This window comes from Marasmius oreades, chromosome 6, assembly GCF_018924745.1.
Source record: "Marasmius oreades isolate 03SP1 chromosome 6, whole genome shotgun sequence".
In the NCBI taxonomy this organism is placed as follows: Eukaryota; Fungi; Basidiomycota; class Agaricomycetes; order Agaricales; family Marasmiaceae; genus Marasmius; species Marasmius oreades.
This window is the reverse complement of record NC_057328.1, coordinates 2,140,423-2,157,249: the sequence shown is the minus strand read 5'-3', so window position 1 is coordinate 2,157,249 and position 16,827 is coordinate 2,140,423. Positions and strand designations below refer to the sequence as shown.

General features: G+C 48.4%; 8 protein-coding genes across 8 annotated transcripts; 4 read left to right on the top strand and 4 right to left on the bottom strand.

Annotated features, from left to right (window-relative positions):
• Positions 1-79: 79 nt before the first annotated feature.
• E1B28_010155 (uncharacterized protein) lies at positions 80-1,552 on the top strand (the record flags this gene model as incomplete). Its single annotated transcript, XM_043155108.1, has 4 exons — positions 80-217; positions 274-343; positions 398-786; positions 842-1,552. The coding sequence occupies 4 exons, from the start codon at positions 80-82 to the stop codon at positions 1,550-1,552; spliced, it is 1,308 nt and encodes a 435-aa protein (XP_043007570.1).
• A 309-nt stretch (positions 1,553-1,861) lies between these two features.
• On the bottom strand, positions 1,862-3,063 carry E1B28_010154 (uncharacterized protein). The gene is made up of 2 exons (XM_043155107.1): positions 2,520-3,063; positions 1,862-2,460 (listed from the first exon to the last, which is right to left on the bottom strand). The coding sequence occupies exons 1-2, from the start codon at positions 3,059-3,061 to the stop codon at positions 1,884-1,886; spliced, it is 1,119 nt and encodes a 372-aa protein (XP_043007569.1). The 5' UTR covers positions 3,062-3,063; the 3' UTR covers positions 1,862-1,883.
• Positions 3,064-3,262: 199 nt separating this feature from the next.
• On the bottom strand, positions 3,263-5,018 carry E1B28_010153 (uncharacterized protein; the record flags this gene model as incomplete). The annotated part of the gene is made up of 4 exons (XM_043155106.1): positions 3,263-3,875; positions 3,930-4,745; positions 4,801-4,880; positions 4,944-5,018. 4 exons carry the CDS (start codon positions 5,016-5,018, stop codon positions 3,263-3,265), a joined length of 1,584 nt encoding a protein of 527 aa, XP_043007568.1.
• Positions 5,019-5,490: 472 nt separating this feature from the next.
• Positions 5,491-5,723, top strand: E1B28_010152 (uncharacterized protein; the record flags this gene model as incomplete). The annotated part of the gene is made up of 2 exons (XM_043155105.1): positions 5,491-5,553; positions 5,622-5,723. 2 exons carry the CDS (start codon positions 5,491-5,493, stop codon positions 5,721-5,723), a joined length of 165 nt encoding a protein of 54 aa, XP_043007567.1.
• Positions 5,724-5,881: 158 nt separating this feature from the next.
• E1B28_010151 (uncharacterized protein) lies at positions 5,882-6,514 on the top strand (the record flags this gene model as incomplete). The annotated part of the gene is made up of 1 exon (XM_043155104.1): positions 5,882-6,514. The coding sequence occupies one exon, from the start codon at positions 5,882-5,884 to the stop codon at positions 6,512-6,514; it is 633 nt and encodes a 210-aa protein (XP_043007566.1).
• Positions 6,515-6,820: 306 nt separating this feature from the next.
• Positions 6,821-9,396, top strand: E1B28_010150 (uncharacterized protein; the record flags this gene model as incomplete). The annotated part of the gene is made up of 16 exons (XM_043155103.1): positions 6,821-7,154; positions 7,219-7,274; positions 7,338-7,535; positions 7,590-7,770; positions 7,817-7,843; positions 7,898-8,081; positions 8,132-8,160; positions 8,220-8,264; positions 8,336-8,451; positions 8,509-8,587; positions 8,642-8,679; positions 8,731-8,859; positions 8,917-8,959; positions 9,018-9,049; positions 9,112-9,258; positions 9,310-9,396. 16 exons carry the CDS (start codon positions 6,821-6,823, stop codon positions 9,394-9,396), a joined length of 1,725 nt encoding a protein of 574 aa, XP_043007565.1.
• Positions 9,397-9,718: 322 nt separating this feature from the next.
• Positions 9,719-12,119, bottom strand: E1B28_010149 (uncharacterized protein; the record flags this gene model as incomplete). The annotated part of the gene is made up of 8 exons (XM_043155102.1): positions 11,982-12,119; positions 11,808-11,930; positions 11,703-11,751; positions 11,600-11,653; positions 11,521-11,547; positions 11,446-11,463; positions 10,222-11,388; positions 9,719-10,164 (listed from the first exon to the last, which is right to left on the bottom strand). Exons 2-8 carry the CDS (start codon positions 11,853-11,855, stop codon positions 9,719-9,721), a joined length of 1,809 nt encoding a protein of 602 aa, XP_043007564.1. The 5' UTR covers positions 11,856-11,930; positions 11,982-12,119.
• A 1,604-nt stretch (positions 12,120-13,723) lies between these two features.
• E1B28_010148 (uncharacterized protein) lies at positions 13,724-15,652 on the bottom strand. The gene is made up of 3 exons (XM_043155101.1): positions 15,494-15,652; positions 15,083-15,437; positions 13,724-15,021 (listed from the first exon to the last, which is right to left on the bottom strand). Exons 2-3 carry the CDS (start codon positions 15,185-15,187, stop codon positions 14,113-14,115), a joined length of 1,014 nt encoding a protein of 337 aa, XP_043007563.1. The 5' UTR covers positions 15,188-15,437; positions 15,494-15,652; the 3' UTR covers positions 13,724-14,112.
• Positions 15,653-16,827: the final 1,175 nt, after the last annotated feature.

Sequence of the window (16,827 nt, the reverse complement as noted above, 5' to 3'; positions counted from 1 at the left end):
TGCAGTTCCAACATTGTGAGTACAGGGTCCCCAGACTTTACATGCCTCGCAAAGATTGATGTGCGTCGTACAGCTGTATATGGGTAGTGTCGGCCTAGTCTTTGCCCCCCTCGCCCCTCTGGTTGCGCTGGCCGCTTGCATAGTTTTCTGGATGGGCTCGTGGGTCTACAAATATCAGCTGATGTTCGTATACATCACGCAAGTCGAAACTGGCGGGGTTGGTGCTGTTCGGTTTTGCCCAGCTATGTCCACACTCATCTTAGTTTGAACCAGCGTTTGTGGAATGTGGTCGTCAATCGCTTGCTTTTCTGTGTGGTTCTGATGCAGGCGCTGATGGTCCTTAGTGAGTATTTTCTCTGAATCTTTGAAAATAAACGAACTCTCGACGTATCCACAGCTATCGGACTTCAATATGGTTTCGCGTCGTTGCAGTGGATATCCACCATTCCTCCGATCTTTATCATTGCGGTATTCAAGGTGTACATAAACCGTACCTTCGTCTCCAAGTTCCGGTACTATGTTCCAAGCGAAGATGAACTGCGTCTCGCAAAAGTGCATTCAGAACGTGCCGATAACAAGGGCAACAGACTCGAAAAGCGATTTGGACATCCTGCGCTTCATCAAGAGCTCTTCACACCTATGCTTCACGCGAAGATGATGCCTTTGTTAAGTCAAGTGTACAAAGGCAAGATTGGCAATGATGAGGCCAAACTTGGCGAGTATGGTGGACAGAAGATGCAAGCACAGGTCGTGGAAGGCGGTATCAAAATTGCTGCAATTGAACAGGTAAGTTTCATATTGAACAGGCTCGCCTTTTCTATCTGCTCATTATATACGTCAGCGTGACCTTGAATATGACCCTGCTCTCTACCGTCGTGATCGGGGTGAACTGGATTGGGATGCTCGCTCAATGGCGTCTACAAATATCTTCAATGATGGGGCATCTACATTCCATGGCCGTAACGGCTCAGGACATTTCGCACAAGGTAGTTCCGCAAACTTGGCTGGCTATGAACAATATCTAGCCGCTGGACCTGGTTATCCACAGGCTCAGTCAACAGAACACTTTGAGCTCGCACCTATCGACTCGCAAAACGAACCTCTGTTAGGCAATCGTCACTTTCACCAGTCCAATCACTCGCTGCTTAATACGCCTCCTCAATTATACCATGACTCTCCCGAAGGATTCTCAAGAGCGGCCCCTATACATCGTCCACAAGAGTCCTACGGGCATGATTTTGCCAACATGCCTAGCCAAAGCTCATATATGATGCGAACAAACAACTCTGGTCCTACGATTAGCACAAGTCCTGGTCCCATGGATGCCATGCGCAGCTACAGCCCAGGCCCAGGCCCTGCGCACAATTCATACATCATGGACTCGCGAGGAAGTCCATCTCAACAGTATCCCCCTCAGCCTCATCGCCAGTACTCGTACGACCAATACTCCTACCATTCACCCTCACAGACATCACCGCCGCAGTCACAATTCTACCAACGACAGGGCAGTCATCCGGCTTTAAATAACAGTAATGGTGCATACAGAGGGTAGCAGGCTACGTTTTTTGGATAATTCTTGTTCTCTGTTATTGCCATTGTCATGATTGATCTTCCACTTTGTACTACTTGTCATGCGCCATCTACTCCGACCCCCTCTCACCCTCTATAACGATCTACCCTTCATCACCTATTTCAACGGTACCGTATCTTTATTTAGATATTCGTCCATTCTTACGCATTGGACTTTGAAGTACTTACTCACGCCAGGGGATCATGGACTTGTACTTGAGTAATGCGAGCATAAACTAGAAGTGTAATTGACTCAGCTTGATGTGGAACTGTCTTCTGGGAAACTACGCGACAAGAAACAAAAGGTGAAGTACCTAACTTTCTGTCACCAACTCGTTCAATGCCCGCACGACAGTTGCCAGTCCCGCCCTGACCTTCTCTTGATCTCCTTGCGGTACCTTGTACATGAAACGCCCCTCGAACTTGTCGGGATGGAATCGTAGAAACGTCTCTCGAAGTTTATCTTTCCTGTCCTTCTTCTCTTTCTCGGCGTCTTCAATCTTCATATCGGAAAGAGGTGTACTACTGGTTGACATGAATAGAAAAGCAGAGATTGCGTCCTTGGTGAGGTCCTCCAACGAGATGCAAGAAGAGGTAGAGCCCTTCCGGTCGTGTTCAGAGGGGAAAACTGGCCAGGGTATATCGTTGAAACCGACTGTGGTGAGCGAATCTGATTGAGTAGACAAAAGTTTTTTCCATCTGCCGTGGTAAACATCGATAGCTTCACGACGTTTACGATATTCCTTCTCGCCTTTCCTCCGCCTCCGATCGTTGGCCGCTTCTCTCCCTAAACGTTCAGTTTCGGCCTTGATGGCTTTCTCCCGAGCACGCCTGGAAGCACGCTCCGATTTCTTGCGTTCCTCCTCTTCGTATTCTTGTACATGTGTTTTGCTAATAAATGGCCGATCACTTTTAGTTGTTTCCCGCCGTATTTAAAGGTGACGACTGACCGATACATTCCTCGTCGAATCCATTCAGCATAATCCTCCTCGTCCAAACTCATGGGATCGAGCTTCATGAATGCATCGGTGTCATAATTTGGTTGAGTTCTGTTGCTATGACCGCCACCCCAGTGCATTGGAACATGGGCGAACGAATTGAGACGAGCTTCAAGGGAATCAAAAGCTTCGTCCTCATCGAAAGCCATCGAGATTTTCTCTCGAAAACGTTGTTCCTCCATTTCGGCTTGTATAGCCTCATAGTCGGGTTTGGAGGCATGTCTGTATGATTCCGATTCCGGATAGCAGGAAGTCGTGTAGGCTCCGGACGACGAGTCTGCGGGTTCTGATCCAATAAAGTCCTCGTCATCTGAAGCCCACTTTCGACTACTGAAAGGCTTCAAGGTTTCGTGTGAGGAATGGTGACGGGGGCAGTTTGGATACCGTTCATCATGGTCATCTCGTGGATATCGACGTTTGGCCGCTTTCCTCTCTTTCCGTAAACGTCGAGCAGCCTCTTCTTCCAGAGTTCGTTTCAGGCGTAGCTTGGGCATGATGGTGGTATATTGGCGCTTATCTGAGCGCTCGGCAGCCTCCTGTATACATTACACAGTACGGGCGCCGGTGTACATATATAACGTATCCTACGGGGTCCATAGGAGGATTTAAAGCCTAATATAATACGCAAAAAGATACAGACTTCCGCTGCTAGAAATAATAGGCTATCTCCCACTGATCAAATGAACTCAGCATTTTCATGGACCTTCTCGACCCATCACCGTCTTCATGGCCAATTCAGCGAGCTTCCCAATGTCCAAATGTGCCGCATCCTCCGCAGCGAGAACATTAAGACGTTCAAGGCCAATTTCGAGCACAATTCGCTTCTTCGCCTGCGTCTCACTATCCCATTGTTCAACGCCAGAGAGGATGTCAGCTGCGACCTTCATCACCGCCCCGTAGACAACATGGATGCCCTGTGCATCCCGAGCATTATCAACTGCAATTTCTCTCGCCTGTCGGATCTTAGCTTCCCGCTCTGCCTCCTGTTCTTCTCCATCGCATTCATCGGCCGCGAGTCTCGCAGCGATCTCGCAATCCATATGCTCCCGTGCTAGATGTTCTTCCGCCTCCAGAGAGTCATGCTCTGCAAGCCTCTGAAAGCTCTGCTCTTGTTGTAATACTTCGACTTCGTTGGCGGACATCCTCCTTTTCCCTTTATCGACGACACCCAATCCATAGAGGCTCTCAGTGGCAAGTTGTTGCACTGCTCGAAGTCGTCGTCGAGGCCTGTACCGGTTTTCGTCCTCATCATCCTCACCGTCACGGTCCGCATATCGTTTCCTCCAGAGTTCATCGCGTCGATCCTTCCTAAATATCCACGTCAGAACGTTGTCAGAGTGGTGGTCGGATTAATAAACTCACTCGTAAAGCCTCCTTGCTTCCTCATCGATTTCAGCACGTATATTCAAGTACTCCTGCTCACCCCCTTCCTGGATTTCCACCCAGTCCGCGGCTCGCTTTCCGACGGGGAGTACGCTCTGAGCAACCTTGATCGGTCCACCCCAGATTTCTTCAAACTCCCAGCGTCCCTGGTCCTTCCAGCCCCGACCACCATTGCGAAGATATTCCTCTCTCACCGCAGTGGCTTGGTCTTCAGATAATATGTGGTCGTTTTGGACACGTCCACCCCAACGGTTATTATTAGCGATGTAGTGCGTCATGTACGTTAAAATCCTCTGTCGAGCTTCGCGTTCCCTCCTGAGGACCTGAGAAAGCTGGGTAGCCTGGTGAGTGAGATCGTCGGCGAGGGTTCTCAGACCTTCGACTTGTGCGTATAACGTGTTATCCTTCTCCGAAACTTGACGCATCGTTTCGACTGCGTGCTTGACTGCAGTAGGGGAACAGGGAGGCTGAGGAGAGGTTGGCGTAGGTGATCGTGGCGTTGCGTTAGTCTCAAAGGAGTATTCGGATGGTGCATTGGGATCTTCTTCGGGTTCGAAGTCAGGTATATCCTCACCATGCTCGTACACGAGGGGGGCGGGAGGCCACAGTTTTCGTGGACTCGCATTCGAGTTGGCTTCGATTGGCTCATGAGCAGAAGGGGCACAGTTTTGTAGCGAAGGAGGGGGTGAGGATAGAGGGGAGCTAGTTGTCGGGGAATTGTTGGCAGGAACTGAAGCTTCCGAGTGTCTTACTTTCAACTTCCGTGCAGGGTGCTTCGAAGCTGGAGTTGCGACACTATAGTATGAATAGACATAAGTCACCTGAAGATGTCACAAATTTCAAGCATTACCTTGGAACCCCATCAGGGAATTTTGCGAGTAGTTGTTCGACGATAAGTACACTTTTAGAGTTTGCTTTCACTTCGTGCGTCTAGATTTTAACACAGCTCAGGATAACCTTTCATCAAGTGAGATCGAATCGAAAAGATCTTACGCGAGCGAGGTTTTGGAGCTCTTGTCGAGAAAGAGCTTGCAGGTCTTTCTCGTTCAGCAGTGCGCCGATGGACATGACTTTCGAGGAAGGGTACAATTTGAGGGGAGTGGATGAGGAACGACGTGATGTTGTATGGTTGCGGATGATATGTGTTATTTATTGTTCGGTTATAAGGAGATGTCAGGTGATAGTTAGAATACAATAAGCGTACCGGAGCTAGCCTAACCTTTGTGAGCCCGAAAAGGAAAGCGGTCATCCTAATCGGGTATGCAGTCTGGCAATCGTCAGCGAGCGGTGCGAGGATAGAGAGATAATGAGAGAGCGACACACAAAAAATTTCATCGACTTACAAATAGAGACCTTACTCCTCGATTCCCAAACTTTAGAACGCTTATTTTGAGTCAAAACGAAAGCCCTGTTCTGCGAATTGGGTGTGGCTCTGCATCAGGGACAATAGCACAAAGGAAAGAACAACAAAAAGAGAACAAACAGCAGTCTTCCTTGCATTCACCACCACCATCACCACCAGTACCATTGAGCCAAACTGATGAACAGAGACGTCGAGAAACTCAAAAATCTCAAACGAGTTGAGCTACAACAGATCGCTGCTGTGAGTAGTCTTTCTTCAAACTTATTCGCGGTCTAGAGAGCTTACCAGTGGCGAATCCTTGCCAATAGCAAGAGGGTATCAAAGCAAATCAAAAGAGCGCAGTGATCATCCAACAACTTTTGGCCAAGTATCCTAGAGGCGTTCCAAGGTGTGTTGCTCTTTCGAAATGACACCTGTTCATGATTGGAATATCCGTCCTTGATTCAGAAAATCAACCCCAAGGCGATCGGGGACTTTTCATTGTAGCACCAAAACTGGGTCCAGGGGTGCCACAGAAGAAGGGGAAGCAAACGGCCATGCAGAGCCACCAACTGGGTCTCTTCCCCCGATGGAATCCACCCCGAAACGACATTCAAGGAGAGAAGACGATAATTACGACACTGAAAGCCAGGGAGAGGTGGATTCCCTATTACGCCTCCAATCCAACGCCCCTACGATTCCCGTACCCACGCGCAGATCCAAAAGAAGCTTGATGACACCTCAGAAGAGAACTGAACAAGTCAATACGGATGTGGAGAAATGGAGAGAGACAGCCACCGAAGAGGATCATAGAACCCGACCATTGAAGCGAGCGAGAATGTCCGACCACACAATTGTAATCGCCACACCAAGCAACCAAAGAAAGCGAGAGTTGGAGCCCAGTTTGAAAGACGTTCGATACGTCCTTCGGGAAATACGTGGACATATCAACTCTCTGCCAGAGTTGCAGAGAACGATCGAAAAGACCGCTGCTCTGCTCAAGGAAGCCAAGGAGCAGACGGAAGTGATTCAAGCTGAAGTCGAGGAGGCGGTGTGCCTACGGTGGTTCGTGGAGGAAGACATTATGAAGAAGATGAAGAAGGATAGATTTTTAACCGATGGAACAACAGCCTTGGGAAGCCAGAGCGTACAGGGTGCAGCATGGAGAAAGTGGCAAACAGCGCAGCAGGAGTTGGCGGAGCATTCCAGTGCTGTAGAGTGAGCATTTTAGTATTGCATTTCTATCCTAGACTGGTATCTCTACTGCGTATATCCATATCAATTTTTGCTTGAAGGACGGAGTTACAAGGAGCGACGACAAACATTGAACAAACATACATGCAATAGCTTCAGATGTGTTCGTTTCGCGTGTAAAGAACGACGGGTGAGCTTTTTACGGAAGGAGATGATGAATGTAGGAACTATCATGACCCTTGCCCTCATTTCTGGACTGCCCTGCCCAGGTTCCAAAAACATGCCATTCGCAACTAAGATCTAAGCACCACGGATATCTTCTTCCCTCTCAACCATGAACTACACCACTCCCTTGATTCGAAGAAGATTACCGAGTAGTGCTTCTGTCGCTCGTTCTGCTGGTCGGAGAGTCCTCCTGCGAACATTCTCAACGCAAACCAACGAACCGGGCCCTGCCGCGACGACACAAAAATCGTCCTCTCGCGCGACACCTATATCCAAGGCTCCGAGGCATGAAGTACATGAAGGCACAGAGTCTATAAGCATACCCTTTAATCCACCTGGAGCGGGCAGTGGACCGAATATTGGAGGCTCGGGCAGCAACATTCAAATTACACGTTCTGCGTTGGTCGATGCTGCTCTGACTACTGTAATTGGTCTCGGGATGGGTTAGTCACGATCGGATTTTGAACCATTGATACTCTTCATATTGAAATCAGCGACAAAACATAGTTTTCATTGGGGGTATCGGGTATTTGGCGTGGTATAAGAAGAATGTATTGGACAAGGTGCGCGAGTTGAGCGCTGTTCCTATGGTTCGTACCATTCACAGGGAACGACTAATCTGATAGATTGAGCTCGCGTTTGCTCCGGGATATGACCCAGCATTGGAAGTCGCGAAAAACCATCTCAAGAAAGCAAGTTCAAAGGCAGATGACGACGAAGATTCTTTGTGGACAGAACACTTTCGACGAGTAGAGCAAGATGCAGTCGACCGCGCGATAAAAGGCGAAGACTCCGGTCATTATTGTGTTCTTCTTGGTCCCAAGGCACGATTGGCTGTCTCAACCTGTCGGGTACACGGGAACTGAATTGATTGACAGGGTTCTGGGAAGGGTACTATGATATTTGACGCCATGAATACTATTCAAGCAGACGGCGTTGCTATGTGTGAAGCTCATCCTGATCTGGAAGTGTTTCGGCTACGACTCGGGAAAGCACTCAACTTCGAGTTTCATGAAGACTCTCAAACGGGCTTGTTCCAAAGACGAGATCCGCGGGAAGGTACGGGCCCGTATGTCTCCAAGAAAATATCTAATATTCCATTTAGGTGGTCCGGCTCTCGATATTGAAAGAGGTATAATCTGCACGAGAGTTCATGACTTGTTCTTCAAATTTATTCCCCCTACAGCTCTGAATAAACTCGAAAAAGTTGCTCTCCGATGCGTCCAACGCAGAGGAAAACCTCTGGTACTTGTTATAAACAATGTACACTTTTTCAGAAATGACGACGACGGGCGCAACATGATCCTGCAACTCCAGCAGCGAGCAGAATCTTGGGCTGCAAGTGGTATTCTGACATTGGTATTTACGCTGTAAGCGGCGTGTCAACGAATCCATTCCATTTCTGATTTACTATCTACAGTGACGACTTCTGGCCTTTCTATGTTATGCGTAATGAACCTTTCCCCCCACTGAATAGTACCTTTCCACTAACCAGTTTCCTCGTAAAGGGAAAAATGCTAGTAGAATGCATGCAAGTCTATTCTCCTCACCGTGTATGATTTCCTCGACGGAAACTCAAATTGTCGGCAATAGGTGCTCTCGATATTTGACCTAGAACCGAAAGACGCCCTCACTGCTCTACGCCGGTTGCGTTCAGACGCAAGACACAACGTGGAAGATCTTGAGGAGCTCAATGCCGCGATCTCAAGTGTTGGAGGGCGACTCTCGTTTCTGAATGTGGTATGTCGTAGCGTCATTAGACGACTCTTCGTTACTCAAGGACTGTCATGCTCGCAGCTTGCACGTTCCAAAGACCTCGGCGAGGCAGTTAAACGTTTGCTGAGCGTTGAGAAGGCGTGGTTGCTAAGCCAGATCGGTACGCAAGGTATTCTTCATCATCTGACTATAATATTGACATACTTTACCCAAGGGCTCATCACGGACTGTGATGATGATGTAATGGATGAGGTCGGATATTCCTCATCTTATTTCCCGGCATTTGTTCTCATATTATCATAGCAAAAATGGAGTTCTTGCTCGTGGCTCCTACTGCAGGAGTTTGTCAAGCTGAGGCTTGAACAGGAACGAGAGCTTGAAGAGTCCGGCAAGGGCAGTCTAGAGGAATTGCCCTTGCCCGTTATACCTTATGTGAGTCTTCTTTCTTTCTTTCTCTGATTGCTACTTAAAATGTGTTCTCGGTTTTAGTGGCAATGCAGGCAGATAATGACCCGTGCTGATTTCCTCGAAGGTAACGAACAGCTTCAATTGGTAGGCACTTTTGATGACTCCAGCTAACAACTATGCAGAACTCGATCGGAAAAACATTATTGCTATCGATGTGGGTGCCTACCTCAGATCTGGAAGCTCCCCCCAGCGTTCTCACGATCTTGATGTACATAGGCTAACCATGACGTGCGGCCTGACTCAATGCTGATCTTATTGGCAGCAAAAGAAGTCGTAGGCAAAGATGGCTTCGAAGAAAGTCTGACTAGCGTGAGGGACCGTATCGACGATATTGAGAGTCTACATCGTACCCGAGAATTGACGGTGTGTATCTCAAACATAACACTTACGGTTCACGACTCATGGTATGTTTAGTTCAAGGACCTGGGCAAGGGCGATAGGATCCGGCTGGTCGTCGACAAGGGAGGTGCAGAGCTTTGGGAGGCCCGCTCTTCCCATTAAGTTCATCTGACGAATTTTCGTTTCCCTCGACAAGCTGAGAGTGGAAAGGGGAACCGTCTTTTTTGCACGGTTCCTCTGCTAGTTATGTATTTCCACCCCATGTCTGGTACTACTCTACGTGCGTAGCTATGCGCCAAAGTAAATGTGAATATGTAAAGACAGAGCATAATGAGGTGAGCTGTGAGGTTCAATAAGGAAGAAAGACAATTAGTAAACAACAGTATAGCAGGACAGCCTAGGTTCTCAAGCAAAGAACGCAAAAAAAAAAAAAAATACAATGGGAAAAAAGGTCCATTGTTGCAATCACAGGGGTCTTTTCCCCTTAAGCCGTAATCGCTTTGGCCGCTGCCGCTTCAGCTTCTTTCACCTCTTTCTCGGCCTCAAGTTTCCTCTGTTCAATCTCCTTGAGTTTCTCCTCTAGGCTAGGCCCTCCTGGATTCTTGAACGTCACACTCTTATGAGGACTGGCACTTGACCCCATGGTCCCCGCTTCGGGAGACTTGACGTTGATTAATGGCGCAGACGTCGATAGTCCACGGTGGAAGGTATTGGGTAGCACCCTACCTTCAGGGTGCTGGAAAGGGCATGCTGCTCGTGTACACGCCGCACCGAATCGACATTGTTGCGCAAAGTGGTTCACGTTCGATGATGGGCGAGGCGGGTGGGAGAAGGAGCAGTTCGGGCGCGTACAAGAAGAACCAAATCGACAAGGAATCAAACTTGCCGGTGGCGGTTGGGGAGTGTTGGTGGGAGGAGCAGATTGCTCGGCTGTATCATCGGAGTTAGCGCCGTCGTTGATTTATGTCGAAGAACCAAACAACTCACCTTGAGGTTTAAGCACGGCTGGACTGACATGTGCTTGAATACAATCCTTGTCCTTGCAATCCTTTCCATTCTCGCAAGGATCATTGCTCAACACAACCCCACTTTCAACGGTAGCCACAGGTGAAGGGTGAGACCATCGGCAATGAGCATTGGTACATTTCAATCCAAATTTACACAGTGTCGGTGATTGAGGTCGTTCGGGGAGAGCGTAAGTAGGTCTTTGAGGGGTGACAGACACGGGGGCAGAGGTAGGTGCAGGCGCTGCAATGGGTCCTGCAGCGGGTCCCGTTATCGATTGATTGGGTGGTGCTGCAGCGGTGAATTGTATTTCGGGTGACGCTGACGTCTCAGCTTTGTGGGTGGCGGAAGTAGGTGGTCCACCTCGACCCCGTCCAACGCCTCTTCCACCTCTAGTTCCGCCTCTCCCTCTCTGACCACCCTGATGACCTCCTTGAACGTTCGCACCCATGCTTTGTTGTTGTTGTTGTTGTTGCTGCTGCTGCTGCTGTAATATCGCCATATCTCCTGGCATCATTGGGAACCCGCCATTCATGCCTGAGCCCATCATACCTGTTATTTGCGCCATGAGTGCCATTTGGTTCATCATGATCTCCTGCAACATCAAAGGATTCCCCATCCCCATTGCTGCGTTCATGTCCATGTTCATACCCGGGAACCCATTCTGCATCATCACGTTGGGACCAGGACCTCCAGATTGAGTTACACCAGCCGGCCCACCAGGACCGTTCGTTATGTTGTCAATTCGAGCTTGTATTTCATCATGTTGGTTGTTTTGAGCATTGTGAGATGGCGCTCCGCTAACTCGATCTAGTAGACTCTTAGGATTGGAAGGACCATCGCGTTGCATGGCCCTGGGGGCAGTGGGGACATCTGTGCGTCGAATTTTGTTGGGGTGGTTTGGTGAAGGGGAGCGTGCGGAAGCGGTTCTTTTCTGAGATGAGCCAGGAGCGTGTGGCAGGGCCTGCGACAAAGCTTGTTGATAGACGCCGTTGCGTGGAGCATTGGATGATCGAGATGTGCTGGGTTGGGATGGGGTTTCCTGGGGTGCCACTTGTTCGACAGGTTGGTCAGAAGTGGCGGTTGATGGCTCAGCTTCGGCGGATCCTTTTGCTGCCTCATTAAACAACCAGTGGGTAAAAGAGTCATCTAAAATACAGTGTTAACAAAAAGGTGAATTTAAAAATCCGAAACAAGAAGCCGTACCAAATTCGGGTCCAATCACTGTATAAAAAGGAAGCTAAGTGGCTCAATGAAATTTGTTATCTTCGTTAAACTCACAGTCTTCAAGTTCACCAGTAATTTGAGCTTGAATGTTTATGAGCTTCAAACAGTTTGATTTCGAGAGCATCCCACTCACCAGTCGTCTTGTTGTTGATTATCATGATGGTGATGTATTCCGCCATAACGGGATCTATAAGAGTGTTCAGGAGGTGTGTGAAGCATAAAGAACGAAGACGGACCAGCATCCTGACTGTACCCCCGAACTATGAGTTCATCTTGAATTGCTTGCTGTAGGATGCAGAAGGGTAAATAAAGAGGAAATTAGGATAGTATTAAAAGCACACCTGAAGGGCCGTTGCGCGTTCTGTTCCAATAGTGAGACCAAAGGCCATAGTGAACGGTTGGAAGTCGTCGGCAGTGAAAGAGCAAGTTTTCTAACTCCGCTCTGCAGTGACTCTGGACTTTTGCTTTGTAACGGGTCATTATGCATTAACGCTCAACAGACGCTGAAAACCCACCTTTTGGTCTATTCGACGTTTGCGTTCCTTCCTCCAACGGATATCTCCAGCATTCTGAACAGAGACGAATTGGAAGTTCTGCACAACCTCTGTTATGAACGGCTCTCGGTTTCAAAGCTACCTGTTATTATGTCCATCAGTTCAACAGCAAAGAGGGGGTCTTCCACCTAGCTAGTTGCTCTCGATGCACATCATCGTCGATGGGATTGAAGGCTGCCGATGACTTCGACGTGCTTCATCCGGCGTTTCTGACAGGCCTTGGCCAAGAGTGATGCACGTTGCTCGAGTCACCGCCTTACGACCAGGACTAAACTCGGTGGACTTGCATCAGCAGGGACAAAGTAGAACTAGCTAGTTGATTTTGGGAGGTATGCGATGGATCATGGGACGTTGTCGTTAATGCCCTGAGCAGTTTCTTTCACACAGGGCTGCCGGAACTGCTATGTACTCACTCTCGAGCACAGCTCGAGCCTCCCGTTGGGGTGCTATTGTTGGTCCCAGTGGGTCCTCCTGTGCTTTTCACTTTGAGCGCCTCAATCGCCATCGAAAATTAGGCTTTCGTTTCTTCAGGCGCCTTGACTCGCGCCCGCGAGTAGTAACTACCACAGCTATGCTGTCAGCACTTGTACTGATGATCTTCTTTGTCTTATCTTTTGATGATATTATTACCTAGTCGCTTGACTCGGTGAATCTGAATTCGTCTCATTGGGGTTGCTGTTGGGTCTCAGGACCGGGTTTGGGAGGTTTTCGGAATTGGTAGTGTGAGCGTTGGTACCAGTGCGGACGACATTTGAACAAAAAAGACATGAATGCAACCTATCTGTTGTTCCCTCGCTTCTGAACCGGTGATAATGAACCCTGCGTGGACCCTGCCGGCTTTCTAGCCTCGAGGCGCCTCGAAGTCTGATTCTCATTCAAATCAAAACGGGGAGTCGTACGATTTTTCCAAGATTTTTCTCAGGGAATGTACATCGCCCTCGGCGCACGGTATCCAAGTAAACCATCTCCCACCATAGCCGATGCCATGTACACAGCGGATCATGACGTTGTCCGTCATCCTTTCGGTGCAGTCCCTCAATAATAAGTACAGGGAGTCTGATACAATAAATTTGCAGTCTACTTGTATGTAGTATACGGATACGGATAAGATCTGACTCGGGAACTTGGTGACCGGGTCCATGTCGAAAACAATCAATGTTGTGGAATGCTTCTAACGCCGAGAGGTATGATGACGCTCAGCACATCCCGTATCGAGAGAGGCTATTCATGCGGCATCGACCTGCACGACTTGCACGGACACCCTCTTAAGTGCGACGGGCGACGGACGTTTACTTCATACTGCCCACTCGAGTTTCTGGATGCCATTGGACTGCAATGTTATCTACCAGGTTAACCCTGTGAGAAATAAACGCTGAACCTTGGAGAGGGGCCATTTGTATGTCCGCTACCCAATATCCAAGGTACATAGGGTGACGGGTCCCGAGGAGAGAATGTCATTTGTTGAAAGGCGTCGTTCCTGGTGACGCAAATTTCTGATGAACCCCACGTCGGTGGCGAAGCGCCCCATCTCGTGGAGAGCACCCAGCCTTTTTCGCTAGACCAGTGTGTAAGTTCTGAAGCTTTTAACCATTGCTCGACATACTCGATCTGATGGAAATCAAGTGGCACACGCCAAATATCACAGTACTTGCTCACTCTGAGCATCCATGTACTTACATCTGTCAAACTTTTAGATTGTTCTCCTTTTGAAATCTTTTCTATTTTTTCTACGGTGTATACATGTTTCAAAAAAAATACAAGACGGTAAGTAAGTAGGTGCAATTTGAAAGGAAAGCAATGCAGGAGTCCAACCAAAAATACAGGTTTCACCTTTGACCATAAAATAAGATGAAGGATGGTGGTGCGTATGCCAGATGCTAGGTAGTAGCAGGGTAAAAGTTGAATGCTGGGGGGTATATAGATTAGGAGCGAGGAGAAATAAAAGAGAGGAAAGAAGATTGTCCATGTGAGTATGTTTACAATGCGGCTGACCAACGGAACGAACGGTGGATGAGCGAAAGCGAGATAAAAATCTCTCAAGGCCATAGGTAGCGGTGACATTGAACTTGCATGACAAGGCGCAAACCCAATGTTACCAACCACACGGCGCAGCATGAGCAAACATCTTGCCTTTGAGTGGGTGGTGCGGCGGAACGTCCTCGCATATTGAAAAGCCATCGTAGTGGATATCCACCCCATGAATCTTCGCAGAAAAGTCTTCCTGTCCAATAGGCGTTTTTGGTGATGCTGAAGACGCAGGAGAAGTGTTTGAAAAACTTGGAGAGGGGGTGTCTGGCATCGGGGAACTCGAACTTGAATGCGAGAATCTTTCCTTGTGGCGAGGGACAGGAGAACTTTCAGTAGAAGCTGCGGGAGATGAATGACGTTGTCCAAATGAGGGTATAGGAGACGTGGTTGAATTTGGCTCGGGAATCGGAGTAGCTGTCGTTGAGGAGGCAGCTTTAATGGCTCTTTTCGAGACCATCTGTAAGGAATAGGTAGGAAATGGACCCTGAGGGTTGGAAAAATCTTGCTTTACCGCCACTTCAAAGTGGGAGAGGATTGGGTTGTCCACAGTAAGTTCCCAGTCGAGATAATTACACATCTCACGTTCCATCTGGTTAATCTCTCGAAGCGTAAACATTCCTTGAGCAACTATGGTCCACGATTTGTTGGAGTATGTGTCGTCGCATATCACCTTCGAGGCGATCATAAAAGCGGAAATGAAAAGTCGGTGACCGGAAGAACCCCGGGCGGTGGGGAAACGGGCTTTAAGGCGTTGGAGGAGGACGAGGGCGGCGAAGGTGACAGACGAATGTAACTTTGTACGATGAAGGGCGTACGCAATAAATTGTGGCAATCGTGCCTGTAAGGATGTCGATGAGGGTGGGTATTCTGGGCAAGCAAAGAGGTGTGTTATGAAACGGGCGCTGAGACGAGCAATAGATTCGTGGCCGTAGAATTGTTCGGCGCCTCTTTGGGTGGGTATAGATTGGGCGGTCTATAAACACAAACGATGAGAACCGACAATTCCGAGTGATGATACACGGCAACAACCTCACCGTGGGCATGGGTTGATAGGACATCCGAGACTTATTCGCAGCAGCTTTCCTGGGATCGGAGAGGTGGGGTGGAACGGCAGGGTTCGAGTGGATTGTAGTCGCCATTGAGGGGTGGAGAGCCTGTCTGAGAAAAGCTGAAATCACATTAGAAAAATGAGAAAAGAACGTCAATAAGAGCGAAACCAGTTAAGTTGAAAGATGCCACATGTTGCTGTTCTGCAGGGATGCAACATTCCAATCAGGATTTCCCAGGGACAAAAAATTTTTTGTTCTGTCCATCAAACGTGGCAGCTTCATTTTCTGGGCTCCTTTAGATTGCCTGAATGCCATAACAGTTTGAGCAGTAAACGCTCAACTGTATACGATATACGATGAAGGAGAAGGTTGAAACAAAGGGAGGGGAGCACACACCTAGAAAGACGCAACAGAAAAATTGCTCAAACTTCCCTCAACAGTTGCCTGAGTTTATGTAGATGGTACAAGTAAGTTTCTGACAAGAATGAGGGGAGGAGAGAGAGAGAGAGAGATACGAAAACGCTGGAGGAGTTGCCGTACGGGGAGGTACGGATGTGGTAGGGATGGCGTTCAAGAAGAGCTCTTACATATAATCAACAAACAGGGCTGTGCGTGCGATGTGACAGCCACCACGGGTCACACGTGTCACTGGATGACTTCCCGTAAGGATTATTTGTAAATATCGTTGCAAATAACGCTGAAAATCATCGGAGATATGTTAAGCGAGTGATACCTGGCAACAAATACCAGAATCTGAACATCAGGGCATGTTCTAAATTCTTGAATTTAGAAAGGCCTAGCGACCCCTTTCTAAACTGTTTTTGCTGCAATATTTCGTTAAGCGAGGTGAGTCCACATGATTTCCAGCCCAGATATGGAAGTTTGTCCGCGCTTACGCCCTTGGCGAGCTACCACACGTGTGATAAATCCGAGCACTTTATGCAAATTTCCAGCATTGCGGGAGGCATCTGCAAATAATTCGACAATTTCCCAATTTCCAATTTACATCAAAACTTTTATTTGAAAGGAGATTATTTGCACATCCTTACGGGAAGTCATCCACTGACTCATAGCCTTAAATATAACCGCGAACGAACTTCCTCCGCTCATGTTCGCCACAATCGCCGTTGCCACTGGCCAGTGTTTCGCTGCAGTGTCAATCGGTCTCATGTTGACCAGTCTTCCGTACTCGATTTCTACCGGCGTAGTTTCACTAGAACGACTTGAATGTAAATCTTCGGTTCTTGATGACAACCGTGGAGCTCATCAGAGTTTCCATACACCGGACTCGAGTTAACACGCTGTCGAGCAGGGACTCGACAATGTCCAACATAATTCCGAATGCAACATGCCGTTCCAGCGTGTTTGAGAGGACTGTAAGTCGACTGTGCTGTTGCGGGCTGTTACGGACACCAATTAAGTTCATTGACCATGGCTCAACTTTATCTTTCCCATCAGTTTGTTGGGTGTAATCGGAAGCGGGGATTCCCCAGTTAGCATTGGCACTGTATCGCGTGAACTTCCTGCCAGCACAGGTACAACATCCGTGAAGATGCGACCTGGCCTGCCAAACGTGGTAGCTGACTCTCTGTGATTCACTGCTTGTTCCTTGACCTGCACTAACCCCATCTCAAGCGCCTTCATTGTGCGACTGGGCGCTTTTGAGTCACTGAAAAATTAAAACGGGATTTGCAAGCTATACTTCACCGGGCTGGTTTCTGCGGCAACGC